This window comes from Oncorhynchus keta, chromosome 10 (assembly GCF_023373465.1).
Source record: "Oncorhynchus keta strain PuntledgeMale-10-30-2019 chromosome 10, Oket_V2, whole genome shotgun sequence".
Taxonomy (NCBI): domain Eukaryota; kingdom Metazoa; phylum Chordata; class Actinopteri; order Salmoniformes; family Salmonidae; genus Oncorhynchus; species Oncorhynchus keta.
This window is the reverse complement of record NC_068430.1, coordinates 11,540,462-11,560,383: the sequence shown is the minus strand read 5'-3', so window position 1 is coordinate 11,560,383 and position 19,922 is coordinate 11,540,462. Positions and strand designations below refer to the sequence as shown.

Here is a 19,922-nt window from a genome sequence, read left to right as displayed (position 1 = left end):
AAATGGATTCCATGTTTTCCACTTAATGAACTGGGGCTATGCTGTTACCACAAAGGTGGGGTCAAATGGTTTAATAATTCACTGGTGTGTCTTTAAGCCTCTTAATTGAAGTGGTGTGAATGGTTGGTTACTTATTCAGGGATAATACGGTAGATGTAATATTTCATAGTAATGATGAGGCTGGAGGACAAGCATCAGCATCAACAAGCCGCCTGCCTCTGGGTGAGACCAGTGTGTGTGAGTGAGCAGTGTGGTTGTGTGTATGAGTGAGCAGTGTGTTTGTGTGAGTGAGCAGTGTGTTTGTGTGAGTGAGCAGTGTGTTTGTGTGAGTGAGCAGTGTGTTTGTGTGAGTGAGCATTGTGTTTGTATGAGTGAGCAGTGTGTTTGTATGAGTGAGCAGTGTGGTTGTATGAGTGAGCAGTGTGGTTGTGTGAGTGAGCAGTGTGTTTGTGTGAGTGAGCAGTGTGTTTGTGTGAGTGAGCAGTGTGTTTGTGTGAGTGAGCAGTGTGTTTGTGTGAGTGAGCAGTGTGTTTGTGTGAGTGAGCAGTGTGTTTGTGTGAGTGAGCAGTGTGTTTGTGTGAGTGAGCAGTGTGTTTGTGTGAGTGAGCAGTGTGTTTGTGTGAGTGAGCTGTGTGTTTGGATAACAACAGTGTGTGTGAGTGAGCAGTGTGTTTGTGAGTGAGCTGTGTGTTTGGATAACAACAGTGTGTGTGAGTGAGCAGTGTGTTTGGGTAGACAACAGTGTGTGTGAGTGAGCAGTGTGTTTGGATAACAACAGTGTGTGTGAGTGAGCAGTGTGTTTGGGTAACAACAGTGTGTGTGAGTGAGCAGTGTGTTTGGATAACAACAGTGTGTGTGAGTGAGCAGTGTGTTTGGGTAACAACAGTGTGTGTGAGTGAGCAGTGTGTTTGTGTGAGACCAGTATGTGTGAGTTAGCAGTGTGTTTGAGTGAGACCATTATGTGTGAGTGAGCAGTGTGTTTGGATAACAACAGTGTGTGTGAGTGAGCAGTGTGTTTGGGTAACAACAGTGTGTATGATATGCTAGGTCTGGGTAACTACAATGTGTATGATATGCTAGGTCTGGGTAACAACAGTGTGTGTGATATGCAGTGTGTCTGGGTAACAATAGTGTGTATGATATGCTAGGTCTGTGGGTAACTACAGTGTGTATGATATGCTAGGTCTGGGTAACTACAGTGTGTATGATATGCTAGGTCTGGGTAACAACAGTGTGTATGATATGCTAGGTCTGGGTAACTACAGTGTGTATGATATGCTAGGTCTGGGTAACTACAGTGTGTATGATATGCTAGGTCTGGGTAACAACAGTGTGTATGATATGCTAGGTCTGGGTAACTACAGTGTGTATGATATGCTAGGTCTGGGTAACTACAGTGTGTATGATATGCTAGATCTGGGTAACAACAGTGTGTATGATATGCTAGGTCTGGGTAACTACAGTGTGTATGATATGCTAGGTCTGGGTAACTACAGTGTGTATGATATGCTAGGTCTGGGTAACAACAGTGTGTATGATATGCTAGGTCTGGGTAACAACAGTGTTTATGATATGCTAGGTCTGGGTAACTACAGTGTGTATGATATGCTAGGTCCGGGTAACTACAGTGTGTATGATATGCTAGGTCCGGGTAACTACATTGTGTATGATATGCTAGGTCTGGGTAACAACAGTGTGTATGATATGCTAGGTCTGGGTAACAACAGTGTGTATGATATGCTAGGTCTGGGTAACTACAGTGTGTATGATATGCTAGATCTGGGTAACAACAGTGTGTATGATATGCTAGATCTGGGTAACCACAGTGTGTATGATATGCTAGATCTGGGTAACAACAGTGTGTATGATATGCTAGGTCTGGGTAACTACAATGTGTATGATATGCTAGGTCTGGGTAACTACAATGTGTATGATATGCTAGGTCTGGGTAACTACAGTGTGTATGATATGCTAGGTCTGGGTAACTACAGTGTGTATGATATGCTAGGTCTGGGTAACTACAGTGTGTATGATATGCTAGATCTGGGTAACAACAGTGTGTATGATATGCTAGGTCTGGGTAACTACAGTGTGTATGATATGCTAGGTCTGGGTAACAACAGTGTGTATGATATGCTAGGTCTGGGTAACTACAGTGTGTATGATATGCTAGGTCTGGGTAACTACAATGTGTATGATATGCTAGGTCTGGGTAACTACAGTGTGTATGATATGCTAGGTCTGGGTAACTACAGTGTGTATGATATGCTAGGTCTGGGTAACTACAGTGTGTATGATATGCTAGATCTGGGTAACAACAGTGTGTATGATATGCTAGGTCTGGCTAACAACAGTGTGTATGATATGCTAGGTCCGGGTAACTACAGTGTGTATGATATGCTAGGTCTGGGTAACAACAGTGTGTATGAAATGCTAGGTCTGGGTAACAACAGTGTGTATGATATGCTAGGTCTGGGTAACTACAGTGTGTATGATATGCTAGATCTGGGTAACTACAGTGTGTATGATATGCTAGGTCTGGGTAACTACAGTGTGTATGATATGCTAGATCTGGGTAACTACAGTGTGTATGATATGCTAGATCTGGGTAACAACAGTGTGTATGATATGCTAGATCTGGGTAACTACAGTGTGTATGATATGCTAGGTCTGGGTAACTACAGTGTGTATGATATGCTAGGTCTGGGTAACTACAGTGTGTATGATATGCTAGGTCTGGGTAACTACAGTGTGTATGATATGCTAGGTCTGGGTAACTACAGTGTGTATGATATGCTAGGTCTGGGTAACTACAGTGTGTATGATATGCTAGGTCTGGGTAACTACAGTGTGTATGATATGCTAGGTCTGGGTAACTACAGTGTGTATGATATGCTAGATCTGGGTAACAACAGTGTGTATGATATGCTAGGTCTGGGTAACTACAGTGTGTATGATATGCTAGGTCTGGGTAACTACAGTGTGTATGATATGCTAGGTCTGGGTAACAACAGTGTGTATGATATGCTAGGTCTGGGTAAAAAAAACAGTTTAGACAGGTTAAATAGTCATATATTCATTTTTCCATTATTTTTATTAACTTTATTTTCCATCTAGATAAACTTGACCTAATATCGCAATTGCTTACTAACGATTATAACCAATTGTTTTGCGAATTTTGAAGTCTGTCTCTTATTAAGCATTCTACGTCTCCTCATTCCAACGGTCGTTTGATGCTCCAGCAGCTAATTGGCTAGATGCGCGGGGGTGTGGAAGTGCTATAGGCTATGGCACTTCAGTCTTTGATGTGTGGATGTTCTTTTATGCAGTGCATGTGTTCATCGCTTGCTAGTAAATAAATAAAGCGGTCTTTTAAAACAGGTTGGGTGCGTCTGATTTATTAATTTAATTATTCAACAGTAGTCGACAAGGTCCTGGCTCTGAGCCCTATAATACACCAATGTTGTGTCAAATAGACAATGCTATCCCTCCAGGCATGGTATGATATGGAGTCTGTTAATTATGTATAGACTAATCTATGCTGATAAATAGGCTATGGACATGTTGCGTATATTTGTTTCTATTTGAATGATTGTCAGTTTCATCTTCATACTATATCATAGCTGTCTCCCTACGTACTGTCCTTGTCAATTCATTATCTTGTAGCCTACTTTCAGAAAGCCTAAGTTAGGCCTAGGTTTTTTAATAGGTTTTACGGAAAGAATATTTGCTCTTGTGTCTGACATACACTGGTGGCTTTGGTTGACTGGTCTTTTTACAGGGGGTGGTGCTGTGTGAACACTGTTTCTCTCTATAGGCCTATATTATGTCCATTCTGATTCTCTATAGGCCTATATGTCCATTCTGATTCTCTATAGGCCTATATGTCCATTCTGATTCTCTATAGGCCTATATGTCCATTCTGATTCTCTATAGGCCTATATGTCCATTCTGATTCTCTATAGGCCTATATGTCCATTCTGATTCTCTATAGGCCTATATGTCCATTCTGATTCTCTATAGGCCTATATGTCCATTCTGATTCTCTACATTTACATTTAAGTCCATTTAGCAGACGCTCTTATCCAGAGCCTTACAAATTGGTGCATACACCTTATGACAACCAGTGGAACAGCCACTTGCATCTAAATCTTGTTGGGGGAGAAGGGGGGTGAGAAGGATTACTTACCCTTACTTACCCTATCCTAGGTATTCCTTGAAGAGGTGGGGTTTCAGGTGTCTCCGGAAGGTGGTGATTGACTCCGCTGTCCTGGCGTCGTGAGGGAGTTTGTTCCACCATTATTATGTCGAACAGTTTTGACTGGGCTGAGCGGGAACTGTACTTCCTCAGTGGTAGGGAGGCGAGCAGGCCAGAGGTGGATGAACGCAGTGCCCTTGTTTGGGTGTAGGGCCTGATCAGAGCCTGGAGGTACTGAGGTCCATTCCCCTCACAGCTCCGTATAGGCACCATGGTCTTGTAGCGGATGCTGAGCTTCAACTGGAAGCCAGTGGAGAGAGCGGAGGAGCGGGGTGACGTGAGAGAACTTGGGAAGGTTGAACACCACGGGCTCTGGATGAGTTGTAGGGGTTTAATGGCACAGGCAGGGAGCCCAGCCCAGCGAGTTGCAGTAATCAAGACGGGAGATGACAAGTGCCTATTAGGACCTGCGTCGCTTCATGTGAGGCAGGGTGATTCTGCGGATGTTGTAGAGCATGAACCTACAGGAACGGGACACCGCATTTGATGTTAGTTGAGAACGTCAGGGTGTTGTCCATTCACGCCAAGGTTCTTAGCGCTCTGGGAGGAGGATACAATGGAGTTGTCAACCGTGATGGCCGAGATCATGGAACGGGCAGTCCATTCCCCGGGAGGAAGAGGAGCTTCTCTTGCTGAGGTTCCTATGAGGTGGTGATCCGTCATCCACACTGATATGTCTGCCAGACATGCAGAGATGCTATTCGCCACCTGGTCAGAAGGGGGAAAGGAGAAGATTAATTCTGATCTGCATAGCAATGATAGGAGAGACCATGTGAGGTTATGACCGAGCCAAGTGACTTGGTGTATAGCGAGAATAAGAGAGGGCCTAGAACAGAGCCTGGGGGACACCAGTGGTGAGAGCCATGGTGAGGAGACAGATTCTCGCCACGCCACCTGGTAGGGACCTGTCAGGTAGGACCAATCCAAGCGTGGGCCGCGCCGGAGATGCCCAACTCGGAGAGGGTGGAGAGGAGGATCTGATGGTTCACAGTATCGAAGGCAGCCGATAGGTCTAGAAGGATGAGAGCAGAGGAGAGAGAGTTAGCTCTAGCAGTGCGGAGCGCCTCCGTGATACAGAGAAGAGCAGTCTCAGTTGAATGACTAGTCTTGAAACCTGACTGATTTGGATCAAGAAGGTCATTCTGAGAGAGATAGATAGAGCTGGCCTATAGGCACGCTCAAGAGTTTTGGAGAGAAAAGAGAGAAGGGATACTGGTCTGTAGTTGTTGACATCGGAGGGATCGAGTGTAGGTTTTTTCAGAAGGGGTGCAACTCTCATTCTTGAAGACGGGAGGGACTAGCCAGCGGTCAGGGATGAGTTGATGAGCGAGGTGAGGTAAGGGAGAAGGTCTCCGGAAATGGTCTGGAGAGGAGGGGATAGGGTCAAGCGGGCAGGTTGTTGGGCGGCCGGCCGTCACAAGACGCGAGATTTCATCTGGAGAGAGAGGAGAAAGAGGTCAGAGCATAGGGTATGTGAGCAGAACCAGCGGTTCGTTTGACTTAGCAAACGAGGATCGGATGTCATCGACCTTCTTTTCAAAATGGTTCCAGTCATCTGCAGAGAGGGAGGAGGGAGGGGGGGGAGGATTCAGGAGGGAGGAGAAGGTGGCAAAGAGCTTCCTAGGGTTAGAGGCGGATGCTTGGAATTTAGAATGGTAGAAAGTGGCTTTAGCAGCAGAGACAGAGGAGGAAAATGTAGAGAGGAGGGAGTGAAAGGATGCCAGGTCCGCAGGGAGGCGAGTTTTCTCCATTTCCGCTCGGCTGCCCGGAGCCCTGTTCTGTGAGCCGCAATGAGTGTCGAGCCACGGAGCGGGAGGGGAGGACCGAGCCGGCCTGGAGGATAGGGGACATAGGGAGTCAAAGGATGCAGTAAGGGAGGAGAGGAGGGTTGAGGAGGCAGAATCAGGAGATAGGTTGGAGAAAGTTTGAGCAGAGGGAAGAGAAGATAGGATGGAAGAGGAGAGAGTAGCGGGGGAGAGAGAGCGAAGGTTGGGACGGCTGATACCATCCTAGTAGGGGCAGTGTGGGAAGTGTTGGATGAGAGCGAGAGGGAAAAGGATACAAGGTAGTGGTCGGAGACTTGGAGGGAGTTGCAATGAGGTTAGTGGAAGAACAGCATCTAGTAAAGATGAGGTCAAGCGTATTGCCTGCCTTGTGAGTAGGGGGGAAGGTGAGAGGGTGAGGTCAAAAGAGGAGAGGAGTGGAAAGAAGGAGGCAGAGAGGAATGAGTCAAAGGTTCGTGGGGAGGTTAAAGTCGCCCAGAACTGTGAGAGGTGAGCCGTCCTCAGGAAAGGAGCTTATCAAGGCATCAAGCTCATTGATGAACTCTCCGAGGGAACCTGGAGGGCGATAAATGATAAGGATGTTAAGCTTGAAAGGGCTGGTAACTGTGACAGCATGGAATTCAAAGGAGGCAATAGACAGATGGGTAAGGGGAGAAAGAGAGAAAGACCACTTGGGAGAGATGAGGATCCCGGTGCCACCACCCCGCTGACCAGAAGCTCTCGGGGTGTGCGAGAACACGTGGGCGGACGAGGAGAGAGCAGTAGGAGTAGCAGTGTTTTCTGTGGTGATCCATGTTTCCTCAGTGCCAAGAAGTCAAGGGACTGGAGGGAGGCATAGGCTGAGATGAACTCTGCCTTGTTCCGCAGATTGGCAGTTCCAGAGGCTACCAGAGACCTGGAACTCCACGTGGGTCGTACGCGCTGGGACCACCAGGTTAGGGTTCGCGGCCACGCGGTGTGGAGCGTTTGTATGATCTGTGCAGAGAGGAGAGAACAGGGATAGACAGACACATAGTTGACAGGCTACAGAAAAGGCTACGCTAATGCAAGGAAATTGGAATGACAAGCGGACTACACGTCTCGAATGTTCAGAAAGTTGCTTACGTAGCAAGAATCTTATTGACTAAAATGATTAAAATGATACAGTACTGCTAAAGTAGGCTAGCTGGCAGTAGCTCGTTGTTGACACTACACTAATCAAGTCGTTCCGTTGAGTGTAATAATTCTACAGTGCTGCTATTCTAGCTGGCTAGCTAGCAGTGTTGTTTACGTTACGTTGAGTTAAAAGAACGACAATAGCTGGCTAGCTAACCTAGGAAATCGGTCTAGACTACACAATTATCTTTGAAACAAAGACGGCTATGTAGCTAGCTACGATCAAACAAATCAAACCGTTGTACTGTAATGAAATGAAAATGTGATACTACCTGACCGGTGATTGAATGTCGAAACAGTAGACGTTGGCTAGCTGTTAGCTGTTAGCTGTTGGCTAGCTAGCAGAGTCTCCTACGTTAAGGACGACAAATAGCTGGCTAGCGAACCTCAGTGAATTAACATAATCAGGCCTATATGTCCATTCTGTGTCCATTCTGTGTCCATTCTGATTCTCTATAGGCCTATATGTCATTCTGATTCTCTATAGGCCTATATGTCCATTCTGATTCTCTATAGGCCTATATTATGTCCATTCTGATTCTCTATAGGCCTATATGTCCATTCAGAAAGTTTCCTAAAGTTGCCAGTCTGGACTCTCTCTTTTAATAAGAATCAAACACTCCTGTCATGATTTAATCTTGAAAAAGAAAAACATTTTCACTAAAGGCCCTTTCTCACCAAGTCTGTTGTTTTCGACCGAATAATTAGGAAGAAATAAACAAACAGAAGCCACGTCTTTGTTTATGAAGTCCTTCACACTAATTGTGAAATATCGTCCTGCCACAATCCGTCAATTATTTATTCACAACAGGTTTGATATTTGAATTTTTTTGCAACATAAGCCGTTGACCAATATAAATGGTTTTCTGGGAAGCTGCCACTGACAGGCTGTGCACTGCGAATGACAGGTCTGTGTATTCGTTGTGTGAATGAATTAATACATATCTCTCTGCCTGTTTTTACATTTGTACGGTATCAGTTTAGCCAGTGTGATCACGTCACCGCAGAGCGAGGTTACATGTCACTCTCGTCATTCAAACCGCCCTGTCTGTTCATTGTCAAAGCTGCAGCCTATTTTTATAGCCATTCAGCAAGCAATAGGATGGATCGATGCTTCTCTCCTCAAATAGGCCATAGTTGAAAAAAATAGCTTGAAATAAGTTTCAAACTATATTGCTGTTAATAGTCTATATATAGGCTAGAGGTCGACCGATTGTGACTTTTCACCACCGATACCGATTTATTGGAAGACCAAAAAAGCCGCTACCGATTAATCGTCCGATTTGAAATGAAAAATACATTTATTTTTATTTGTAATAATGACAATTACAACAATACTGAATGAACACTTATTTTAACTTAATATAATACATCAATACATTCAATTTAGCCTCAAATACATAATGAAACATGTTCAATTTCGTTTAAATGATGCAAAAACAAAGTGTTGGAGAAGAAAGTAAAAGTGCAATATGTGCCATGTAAGAAAGCTAACGTTTCAGTTCCTTGCTCAGAACATGAGAACATATGAAAGCTGGTGGTACCTTTTAACATGAGTCTTCAATATTCCCAGGTAAGAAGTTTTAGGTTGTAGTTATTATTGGAATTATAGGACTATTTCCCTATATAATATACCAGTTGTATTTCATTAACCTTTGACTATTGGATATTCTAATAGGCACTTTAGTATTGCCTGTGTAACAGTATAGTTTCCGTCCCTCTCCTCGCTCTTCCCTGGGCTCGAACCAGGAACAAAACGACAACAGTCACCCTCGAAGCAGCGTTACCCATGCAGAACAAGGGGAACAACCACAGGCTCTGAGCGAGTGACGTTTGAAACGCTATTAACGCGCGCTAAGTAGCCAGCCACTTCACTTCGGTTACACCAGCCTCATCTCGGGAGTTGATAGACTTGAAGTCATAAACAGAGCAATGCTTGACGCACAACGAAGAGCTGCTGGCAAAAACGCACGAAAGTGCTGTTAGAATTAATGTTTACGCGCCTGCTTCTGCCTACCACCGCTTAGTCAGATACTTAGATACTTGTATGCTCAGTCAGATTATATGCAACACAGGACACGCTAGACAATATCTGGTAATATTATCAACCATGTGTAGTTAACTAGTCATTATGATTGTTTTTTATAAGATTAATGCTAGCTAGCAACTTACCTTGGCTTACTGCATTTGCGTAACAGGCAGTCTCCTTGTGGAATGCAACGAGAGAGAGGCAGGTCGTTATTGCGTTGGACTAGTTAACTGTAAGATTGGATCCCCCGAGGTGAAAATGTTAACTCACTGTTCCTAGGCCGTCATTGAAAATAAGAATGTGTTCTTAACTGACTTGCCTAGTTAAATAAAGATTAAATAAAGGTGTACAAATTAAATAAAAATTCGGCAAAATTGGCATCAGAAAATACAGATTTCCTGTTGTTATGAAAACTTGAAATCGGCCCTAATTAATCGGACCTAAATAATCATCCCTAATTAATCGGCCATTCTGATTAATCGGTCGACCTCTAATATAGGCTACCCGTTCAAGCGCTAGAGCTAGGGGGAAGGGATGGGCCAGCCAAGATGCCTGAATTACGCAAAAAGGGAACGGTGAAACAAATATTAATGCCTTCGTTCGCTAAAGTGAATGTAGGTGACCACTAACCGTTACAATACGTGTATATATAAGGCTACATATTATAGGCCTGCTAAAGTGAATGTAGGTGACCACTTATGTATAGTCAACCCTAAAAGACAGAGAAATAATATCCGTCTGCAGTTACCCTTATCAATAAGTGGTTGCACAGATTTAGATAAATCACTGTCTTGCTTCACTAAAATGTACCTGATCATTAGGCTTTGGACAGGTTGTGTGTTTTTGTTTTCTAATGGTTGTCAATTTCATCTTCACGCCTGTCACAGATGTTTATACAGTACCAGTCAAACGGTTGGACACACCACACCTACTCATTCCAAGGTTTTCCTTTATTTTTACTATTTTGTACAGAATAATAGTGAATACATCAGAACTATGAAGTAACACACGGAATCCTGTAGTAACCACATAAGTGTTGTGCGAATTGTTCAGGAAAGTGGAGGGAAAACGAATGACTTGGTGTGAATGGTTTTGTGTCAAAATCGGAATCTGTATTTTTTCGGAATTCCTCTTCAATCCGACGTTTCTTAATTTGTATACTAGACTAATATTTAAAAGTAATAACTAATAATGAAATGCTACAGATAAATCAAGTTGTATTGGTCACATGTGCCAAATACAACACCTTAAATGCTTACTTACAAGCCCTTAACCAACGATGCAGATTTAAGAAAATACCAAAAAAGAAAAGTAGGAGGTAAGAATAACAAATAATTAAAGAGCAGCAGTAAATAACAATAGTGGGGCTTCTACAGGGAGTACCGGTACAGAGTCAATGTGTACCGGTGTCGAGGTAATATGTACATGTAGGTAGAGCTATTAAAGTGACTATGCATAGATAATAAACAGTGGCGGGGGGGGGCAATACAAATAGTCTGGGAATCTTTTCCGTCTCCTGAGGAGGAATAGGTTTGGTTGTGACCTCTTCATGACCGTCTTGGTGTGCTTGGACCATGTTAGCTTGTTGGTGATGTGGACACCAAGGAACTTGAAGCTCTCAACCTGCTCTGCTACAGCCCCGTCGATGAGAATGGGGGCGTGCTCGGTCCTTGCAGAGTGAGGTGTTTAGTCCCAGGGTCCTTATCTTAGTGATGAGCTTTGAGGGCACTGTGGTGTTGAACGCTGAGCTGTAGTCAATGAATAGCATTCTCACATAAGTGTTCCTTTTGTCCAGGTGTGAAAGGGCAGTGTGGAGTGCAATAGAGATTGCATCATCTGAGGCTCTGTTGGGGCTGTATGCAAATTGGAGTGGGAGTTGGAGTCTAGGATTTCTGGGATAATGGTGTTGATGTGAGCCATGACCAGCCTTTCAAAGCATTTCATGGCTATAGACGTGAGTGCTACGGGTCAGTAGTCATTTAGGCAGGTTACCTTAGTGTTCTTGGGCACAGGGACTATGCTGGTATTACAGACAGGGAGAGGTTGAAAATGTCAGTGAAGACACTTGCCAGTTGGTCAGCGCATGCTCTGAGTACGCGTCCTGGTAATCCGTCTGGCCCTGCGGCCTTGTGAATGTTAACCTGTTTATAGGTCTTGCTCTCTGCAGCAGATAAGCGGGTGATCACACAGTCGTCCGGAACATCTGACGCTCTCATGCGTGTTTCAGTGTTACTTGCCTCGAGGCGAGCGTGGAAGTTATTTAGCTCGTCTGGTATGCTAGTGTCACTGGGAAGCTCTCGGCTGAGCAGGTCCTGCCACATCTGACGCTCTCATGCGTGTTTCAGTGTTACTTGCCTCGAGGCGAGCGTGGAAGTTATTTAGCTCGTCTGGTATGCTAGTGTCACTGGGAAGCTCTCGGCTGAGCAAGCCCTGCCACATCTGACGAGCGTCAGAGCCGGTGTAGTACGATTCCATCTTTGTCCTGTATTGATGCTTCGCCTGTTTGATGGTTCGTTGGTAGTCAGAACGGGATTTCTTATAAGCTTCTGGGTTAGAGTCCCGCTCCTTGAAAGCGGAATCTCTACCCGTTAACTCAGTGCGGATGGTTGTATGTACAGTCTGTATGTATGTTGTATGTACAGTATGTATGTATGTACAGTCACTGTGGGGTGGATGTCCTCGAAACAATTATTGATTAAGCCAGTGACTGATGTGGTGTACTCCTCAATGCCTTCGGAAGAATCCCGGAACATATTCCAGCCTGTAATAGCAAAACAGTCCTGTAGCCAGGCATGCCCACTGGGACATTATTCCAGAAATACTTCTCAACCCTTCAGATCATCCCGCTGGTGAAGAAGCCAGATGTGGAGGTCCTGGGCTGGTGTGGTTACATGTGGTCTCTCTCTCTCTCTCTCTCTCTCCAGGCCAGACCCTGCATCCCAGCAGAATGACTCTCCTCTCCCAGACCAGGATGAGGAGATACTGGGCTCTGACGATGAGGAGCAGGAAGACCCCAATGACTACTGTAGAGGTATGATACACACACACACTGACTACTGTAGAGGTATGATACACACACACACTGACTACTGTAGAGGTATGATACACACACACACACTGACTACTGTAGAGGTATGATACACACACACACTGACTACTGTAGAGGTATGATACACACACACACTGACTACTGTAGAGGTATGATACACACACACTGACTACTGTAGAGGTATGATACACACACACTGACTACTGTAGAGGTATGATACACACACACTGACTACTGTAGAGGTATGATGCACACACACTGACTACTGTAGAGGTATGATGCACACACACTGACTACTGTAGAGGTATGATGCACACACACTGACTACTGTAGAGGTATGATGCACACACACTGACTACTGTAGAGGTATGATACACACAGACACACACTGACTACTGTAGAGGTATGATACACACAGACACACACTGACTACTGTAGAGGTATGATACACACACATACTGACTACTGTAGAGGTATGATACACACAGACACACACTGACTACTGTAGAGGTATGATACACACACACTGACTACTGTAGAGGTATGATACACACAGACACACACTGACTACTGTAGAGGTATGATACACACAGACACATACTGACTACTGTAGAGGTATGATACACACAGACACATACTGACTACTGTAGAGGTATGATACACACAGACACATACTGACTACTGTAGAGGTATGATACACACAGACACATACTGACTACTGTAGAGGTATGATACACACAGACACATACTGACTACTGTAGAGGTATGATACACACAGACACATACTGACTACTGTAGAGGTATGATACACACAGACATACTGACTACTGTAGAGGTATGATACACACAGACACATACTGACTACTGTAGAGGTATGATACACACTGACTACTGTAGAGGTATGATACACAGACACATACTGACTACTGTAGAGGTATGATACACACAGGCACATACTGACTACTGTAGGGGTATGATACACACAGGCACATACTGACTACTGTAGAGGTATGATACACACACTGACTACTGTAGAGGTATGATACACACAGCCGCACACACATACTGACTACTGTGGAGGTACCACACACACACTGACTACTGTAGAGGTATGATACACACAGACACATACTGACTACTGTAGAGGTATGATACACACACTGACTACTGTTGAGGTATGATACACACAGACACACATACATACTGACTACTGTGGAGGTACCACACACACACTGACTACTGTAGAGGTATGATACACACAGACACACACACACACACTAATTACTGTGGAAGTATGATACACAGAGACACACACGGATTATTGTGGAGGTATGATACACACAGACATATACTGACTACTGTAGAGGTATGATACACACAGACATACTGACTACTGTGGAGGTATGATACACACAGACACACACACATACTGACTACTGTAGAGGTATGATACACACAGACATACTGATTACTGTGGAGGTATGATACACACAGACACATACTGACTACTGTAGAGGTATGATACACACAGACACATACTGACTACTGTAGAGGTATGATACACACAGACACATACTGACTACTGTGGAGGTATGATACACACAGACACATACTGACTACTGTAGAGGTATGATACACACAGACATACTGACTACTGTAGAGGTATGATACACACATGACTACTGTAGAGGTATGATACACACAGACATACTGACTACTGTAGAGGTATGATACACACAGACACATACTGACTACTGTAGAGGTATGATACACACAGACACATACTGACTACTGTAGAGGTATGATACACACAGACACACACATACTGACTACTGTAGAGGTATGATACACACACACACACATACTGACTACTGTAGAGGTATGATACACAGACACATACTGACTACTGTAGAGGTATGATACACACAGACACATACTGACTACTGTAGAGGTATGATACACAGACACATACTGACTACTGTAGAGGTATGATACACACAGACACATACTGACTACTGTAGAGGTATGATACACACAGACACATACTGACTACTGTAGAGGTATGATACACACAGACACATACTGACTACTGTAGAGGTACAACACACACATCCAACTATTATGTGTTACTATTGCAGGAGGTTACCACCATGTGAAGATAGGAGACCTGTTCAATGGAAGATACCATGTGATCAGGAAGCTGGGCTGGGGACATTTCTCCACCGTGTGGTTGGCCTGGGACATACAGTAAGTTCTGTCTGTGTAAATGTGTGGTTGGCCTGGGACATACAGTAAGTTCTGTTTGTGTAAATGTGTGGTTGGCCTGGGACATACAGTAAGTTCTGTCTGTTCCACTGTGTGGTTGGCCTGGGACATACAGTAAGTTCTGTCTGTGTAAATGTGTGGTTGGCCTGGGACATACAGTAAGTTCTGTTTGTGTAAATGTGTGGTTGGCCTGGGACATACAGTAAGTTCTGTCTGTTCCACTGTGTGGTTGGCCTGGGACATACAGTAAGTTCTGTCTGTTCCACTGTGTGGTTGGCCTGGGACATACAGTAAGTTCTGTCTGTTCCACTGTGTGGTTGCCCTGGGACATACAGTAAGTTCTGTCTGTTCCACTGTGTGGTTGGCCTGGGACATACAGTAAGTTCTGTCTGTTCCACTGTGTGGTTGCCCTGGGACATACAGTAAGTTCTGTCTGTTCCACTGTGTGGTTGCCCTGGGACATACAGTAAGTTCTGTCTGTTCCACTGTGTGGTTGGCCTGGGACATACAGTAAGTTCTGTCTGTTCCACTGTGTGGTTGGCCTGGGACATACAGTAAGTTCTGTCTGTTCCACTGTGTGGTTGCCCTGGGACATACAGTAAGTTCTGTCTGTGTAAATGGTGCTGAGTCGAGGCCTGTTAAAGTGGTAGAGGCTTGTTGGTGTTTCAGTGTGTAACATATGTTGTCCTGTTATTTCTAGAGGGAAGTGTTTTGTGGCCATGAAGGTGGTGAAGAGTGCAGAGCATTACACTGAGACAGCCCTGGATGAGATCAAGCTGCTGAGATCAGTGAGGAACACATATACACTCGCTCTCTCTCTCTCTCTCTCTCTCTCTCTCTCACTCACTCACTCACTCACTCACTCACTCACTCACTCACTCACTCACTCACTCACTCACTCACTCACTCACTCACTCACTCACTCACTCACTCACTCACTTCACTCACTTCACTCACTTGCACTCACTTGTACTCACTTGTACTCAATATGATTAGTATTAATGTGTGTTCCAGGTCAGGAACACGGACCAGAAGGACCCCAGCAGGGAGAGGGTAGTTCAGTTACTGGATGACTTCAAGATCTCTGGCATGAACGGAACTCGTATCCTCAGTTAAACGTCCACGACAACACTGCTGTTCAACATAGTATGAAAACTGACAAGAGAGAACCGGCATATTCCTGCTATTGGTCAATATTATGAGCCTTAAAAGATTCATTGCCCAAGTCCTGCCACTAACTATTGGTGGTTTACAGATGTGTCCCTGCCTTGCTGACGTTTGGCCAGCATTGTCTGGACGTTTGGCCAGCATTGTCTGGACGTTTGGCCAGCATTGGCTGGACGTTTGGCAACACAACACATTCCTGCTAGAGAACACACACAGAAGCACAATTGTACTGACAGTTTCTCTATCCCCCCTAGCTAGAGACCGTTACATCCTGATCACAGCTGGGTGTCCAGGCAACACGCCCAGACTCCGTCCCAGCATGCCTAGCTTCTTGGAAGAGTTGGTAATGAGTTCTGGGTTGGTGTGCCCACTTCCATCTTGGTTCTTCGCAGAACCTTTTAGGTGTTCACATTTTATATTGCGTAGGTGTAAGCCAAATGCATACGGGCGAATGACAAGGGGGTGTGTGTTTTGAGTAAGGCTTCCCACCTCTCCCATGCTGTCCTGTACTAGTCCTAGGTCCTTGACCTCTCCTGTCAGATGTCTGTATGGTGTTTGAGGTTCTGGGTCATCACCTGCTGAAGTGGATCATCAAGTCTAACTACCAGGGCCTTCCTCTGCCCTGCGTCAAGAGCATCATAGGACAGGTAAAACAACACAACTTATTTCTCACACAACATTGGGTGCGTTCCAGGTCTTGATTGCAAAAACAAACATTTGACTCTACAGAATGTTAACGCTGAAACTGTTAGTAATTATTATTGAAAGCAGGTTTAAAATTCCAGAAATTTTACCAAACGTTTCCATGGTTCCAGGAGTCCTCCAACTGGAATTTGGGGAATGGTCCCTCAATGTTGAAACCCTCCGATACAGCCGTGGTCTTACCGATCCTCTGCCCTCCTGTAGGTTCTCCAGGGCCTGGACTACCTTCACTCCAAGTGTAAGATCATCCATACAGACATCAAGCCAGAGAACATCCTGTTGACGGTCAACGAGCCCTACATCAAGAAGATGGCTGCCGAGGCAACAGAATGGCAGAGGACTGGAGCTCCACCCCCCTCCGGTTCCGCAGGTACACACACACACACTGCTGGTAACTGACCCCTCACATCCACCATTTTGAATGAACACGGTGCAGTGTTGGAAAGCTGTATAAACATGGACATAATACCATCACCGTCAGGGCGTGGCATGCTGGTGAATAATGAGATTGTATTAATTAGTGCTTTTCACTCAAAGCTCTTAATTCTAAGCTCTTCAAAGGATCATATATTTTTTTGTATGGTGCTTTGTCCCAATGTTCTGAACAAAAAGAGTGAGCCCTGCCAAGCCATGCCAGACATTCAGCGTTTCAGTCGAGGAGAATGATCAGAACAAATAGGAAAAAACATTGAGGTTATGCATTCATTGTCTCGATTCCTGTTTTGCTGGTACATCAAGAGTTTTGTAGGGAAATTCAGACACACAAGTATCAGAGGCAAATCATCTGACGATTTACTGAGAGACTTGATATCTAAAGACTGAGCCTAGCGTTTAGATTGGTGATAAAAGTAGTTGATGGTAGATATGGATTGAGATGAGACTGGGCTTTGTTCCGGTGTGGTGTTGAAGTGATGAAACAACCCTTTTATCTAGCTGTCTGATGCTGATCCATCTGTAATGAATGGTAGGGGTGACATTGAGAGGGAGAGCTGCTGTAGTTATAACTCTAACAGCCTCAGACAGTGGAAGACACGAGAGAACAGGCCATTATTCAACAGACAGGAGAAGACACGAGAGAACAGGCCATTATTCAACAGAAAGGAGAAGACACGAGAGAACAGGCCATTATTCAACAGACAGGAGAAGACATGAGAGAACAGGCCATTATTCAACAGACAGAGGAGAAGACACGAGAGAACAGGCCATTATTCAACAGAAAGGAGAAGACACGAGAGAACAGGCCATTATTCAACAGACAGAGGAGAAGACACGAGAAAACAGGCCATTATTCAACAGACAGGAGAAGACACGAGAGAACAGGCCATTATTCAACAGACAGAGGAGAAGACACGAGAGAACAGGCCATTATTCAACAGACAGAGGAGAAGACACGAGAAAACAGGCCATTATTCAACAGACAGGAGAAGACACGAGAGAACAGGCCATTATTCAACAGACAGGAGAAGACACGAGAGAACAGGCCATTATTCAACAGACAGAGGAGAAGACACGAGAAAACAGGCCATTATTCAACAGACAGGAGAAGACATGAGAGAACAGGCCATTATTCAACAGACAGGAGAAGACATGAGAGAACAGGCCATTATTCAACAGACAGAGGAGAAGACACGAGAAAACAGGCCATTATTCAACAGAAAGGAGAAGACACGAGAGAACAGGCCATTATTCAACAGACAGGAGAAGACACGAGAGAACAGGCCATTATTCAACAGACAGAGGAGAAGACACGAGAAAACAGGCCATTATTCAACAGAAAGGAGAAGACACGAGAGAACAGGCCATTATTCAACAGACAGGAGAAGAAACGAGAGAACAGGCCATTATTCAACAGACAGGAGAAGACATGAGAGAACAGGCCATTATTCAACAGACAGGAGAAGACATGAGAGAACAGGCCATTATTCAACAGACAGGAGAAGACACGAGAGAACAGGCTATTATTCAACAGACAGGAGAAGACACGAGAGAACAGGCCATTATTCAACAGAAAGGAGAAGACACGAGAGAACAGGCCATTATTCAACAGACAGGAGAAGACATGAGAGAACAGGCCATTATTCAACAGACAGAGGAGAAGACACGAGAGAACAGGCCATTATTCAACAGAAAGGAGAAGACATGAGAGAACAGGCCATTATTCAACAGACAGGAGAAGACATGAGAGAACAGGCCATTATTCAACAGACAGAGGAGAAGACACGAGAGAACAGGTCATTATTCAACAGAAAGGAGAAGACATGAGAGAACAGGCCATTATTCAACAGACAGGAGAAGACATGAGAGAACAGGCCATTATTCAACAGACAGGAGAAGACATGAGAGAACAGGCCATTATTCAACAGACAGGAGAAGACACGAGAGAACAGGCCATTATTCAACAGACAGGAGAAGACACGAGAGAACAGGCCATTATTCAACAGACAGGAGAAGACACGAGAGAACAGGCCATTATTCAACAGACAGGAGAAGACACGAGAGAACAGGCCATTATTCAACAGACAGGAGAAGACATGAGAGAACAGGCCATTATTCAACAGACAGAGGAGAAGACACGAGAGAACAGGCCATTATTCAACAGACAGGAGAAGAAACGCGAGAACAGGCCATTATTCAACAGAAAGGAGAAGACATGAGAGAACAGGCCATTACTCAACAGACAGGAGAAGACACGAGAGAACAGGCCATTATTCAACAGACAGGAGAAGACATGAGAGAACAGGCCATTATTCAACAGACAGGAGAAGACACGAGAGAACAGGCCATTATTCAACAGACAGGAGAAGACACGAGAGAACAGGCCATTATTCAACAGACAGGAGAAGACACGAGAGAACAGGCCATTATTCAACAGAAAGGAGAAGACACGAGAGAACAGGCCATTATTCAACAGACAGGAGAAGACACGAGAGAACAGGCCATTATTCAACAGAAAGGAGAAGACACGAGAGAACAGGCCATTATTCAACAGACAGGAGAAGACACGAGAGAACAGGCCATTATTCAACAGACAGGAGAAGACATGAGAGAACAGGCCATTATTCAACAGAAAGGAGAAGACACGAGAGAACAGGCCATTATGCAAAATCACGAAGGCTATAAAAAAATAGGTGTTCTGTGAGTCACTGGGTTTTGGTGCAGAAATAGCCGTCTCAGGCGGAGATGGTGTGAGAGTCCCGCTGGTCCACGACACTGGAAAGGGTATCAGAACAGCTGTGTGAGAATCAGAGCACATGTGCACACACACAAAGTAAATGCACACTGTACGACTGAAACTGCATGCTAATTACTGAGGCAGATTTGACATATCACCTTTGCTGCTGGTTTAGTTGTTATTTTGCTGAGGATTTAACACCGACTAGAATGTTCTCTCTCTTCACAGTGAGCACAGCTCCAGCACCCAAACCAGTGAGTCTATCAGTCTTTGTGTTATTTCTGAAAGCATGTTATTTTGTGTGTGTGTGTGGTGGCTGCTACCAACTGTATCTACCAGAT

The 19,922-nt window shown here is 44.6% G+C and overlaps 2 protein-coding genes across 18 annotated transcripts in view; both read left to right on the top strand.

The window, feature by feature from the left end:
• Positions 1 to 19,922, top strand: part of LOC118378669 (SRSF protein kinase 1-like) — a 75,836-nt gene that overhangs the window by 38,931 nt on the left and 16,983 nt on the right. For all 4 annotated transcript variants that reach the window (XM_052526480.1, XM_052526482.1, XM_052526479.1 and 1 more), the window contains 7 exons: positions 12,151 to 12,257; positions 14,414 to 14,522; positions 15,241 to 15,328; positions 15,555 to 15,642; positions 16,248 to 16,354; positions 16,614 to 16,779; positions 19,810 to 19,835. In XM_052526480.1, coding sequence (XP_052382440.1) covers positions 12,151 to 12,257; positions 14,414 to 14,522; positions 15,241 to 15,328; positions 15,555 to 15,642; positions 16,248 to 16,354; positions 16,614 to 16,779; positions 19,810 to 19,835 — 691 coding nt within the window. The remainder of the gene's footprint in view (positions 1 to 12,150; positions 12,258 to 14,413; positions 14,523 to 15,240; positions 15,329 to 15,554; positions 15,643 to 16,247; positions 16,355 to 16,613; positions 16,780 to 19,809; positions 19,836 to 19,922) is intronic.
• LOC127932112 (uncharacterized) lies at positions 17,611 to 19,801 on the top strand. Of its 14 annotated transcripts, none has more exons than XM_052526483.1 (3): positions 17,762 to 18,285; positions 18,325 to 18,402; positions 18,719 to 19,801. In XM_052526483.1, the coding sequence occupies exons 1-3, from the start codon at positions 17,958 to 17,960 to the stop codon at positions 19,546 to 19,548; spliced, it is 1,236 nt and encodes a 411-aa protein (XP_052382443.1). In that variant the 5' UTR covers positions 17,762 to 17,957; the 3' UTR covers positions 19,549 to 19,801. The 14 variants fall into 14 exon arrangements, 6 of the variants coding, with proteins under 6 accessions (XP_052382444.1, XP_052382443.1, XP_052382447.1 ...); XM_052526487.1 differs by having other exon boundaries at positions 18,325 to 18,640; positions 19,150 to 19,801; XM_052526484.1 differs by having other exon boundaries at positions 17,611 to 18,402.

Bases quoted from the DNA above. Each gene is read 5' to 3' on its own strand.
- LOC127932112 (XM_052526484.1), top strand. From the start codon at position 17,958: ATGAGAGAACAGGCCATTATTCAACAGACAGGAGAAGACATGAGAGAA. The intron at 18,403-18,718 runs GCCATTATTCAA...ATGAGAGAACAG, and splicing joins GAGAAGACACGAGAGAACAG to GCCATTATTCAACAGACAGG.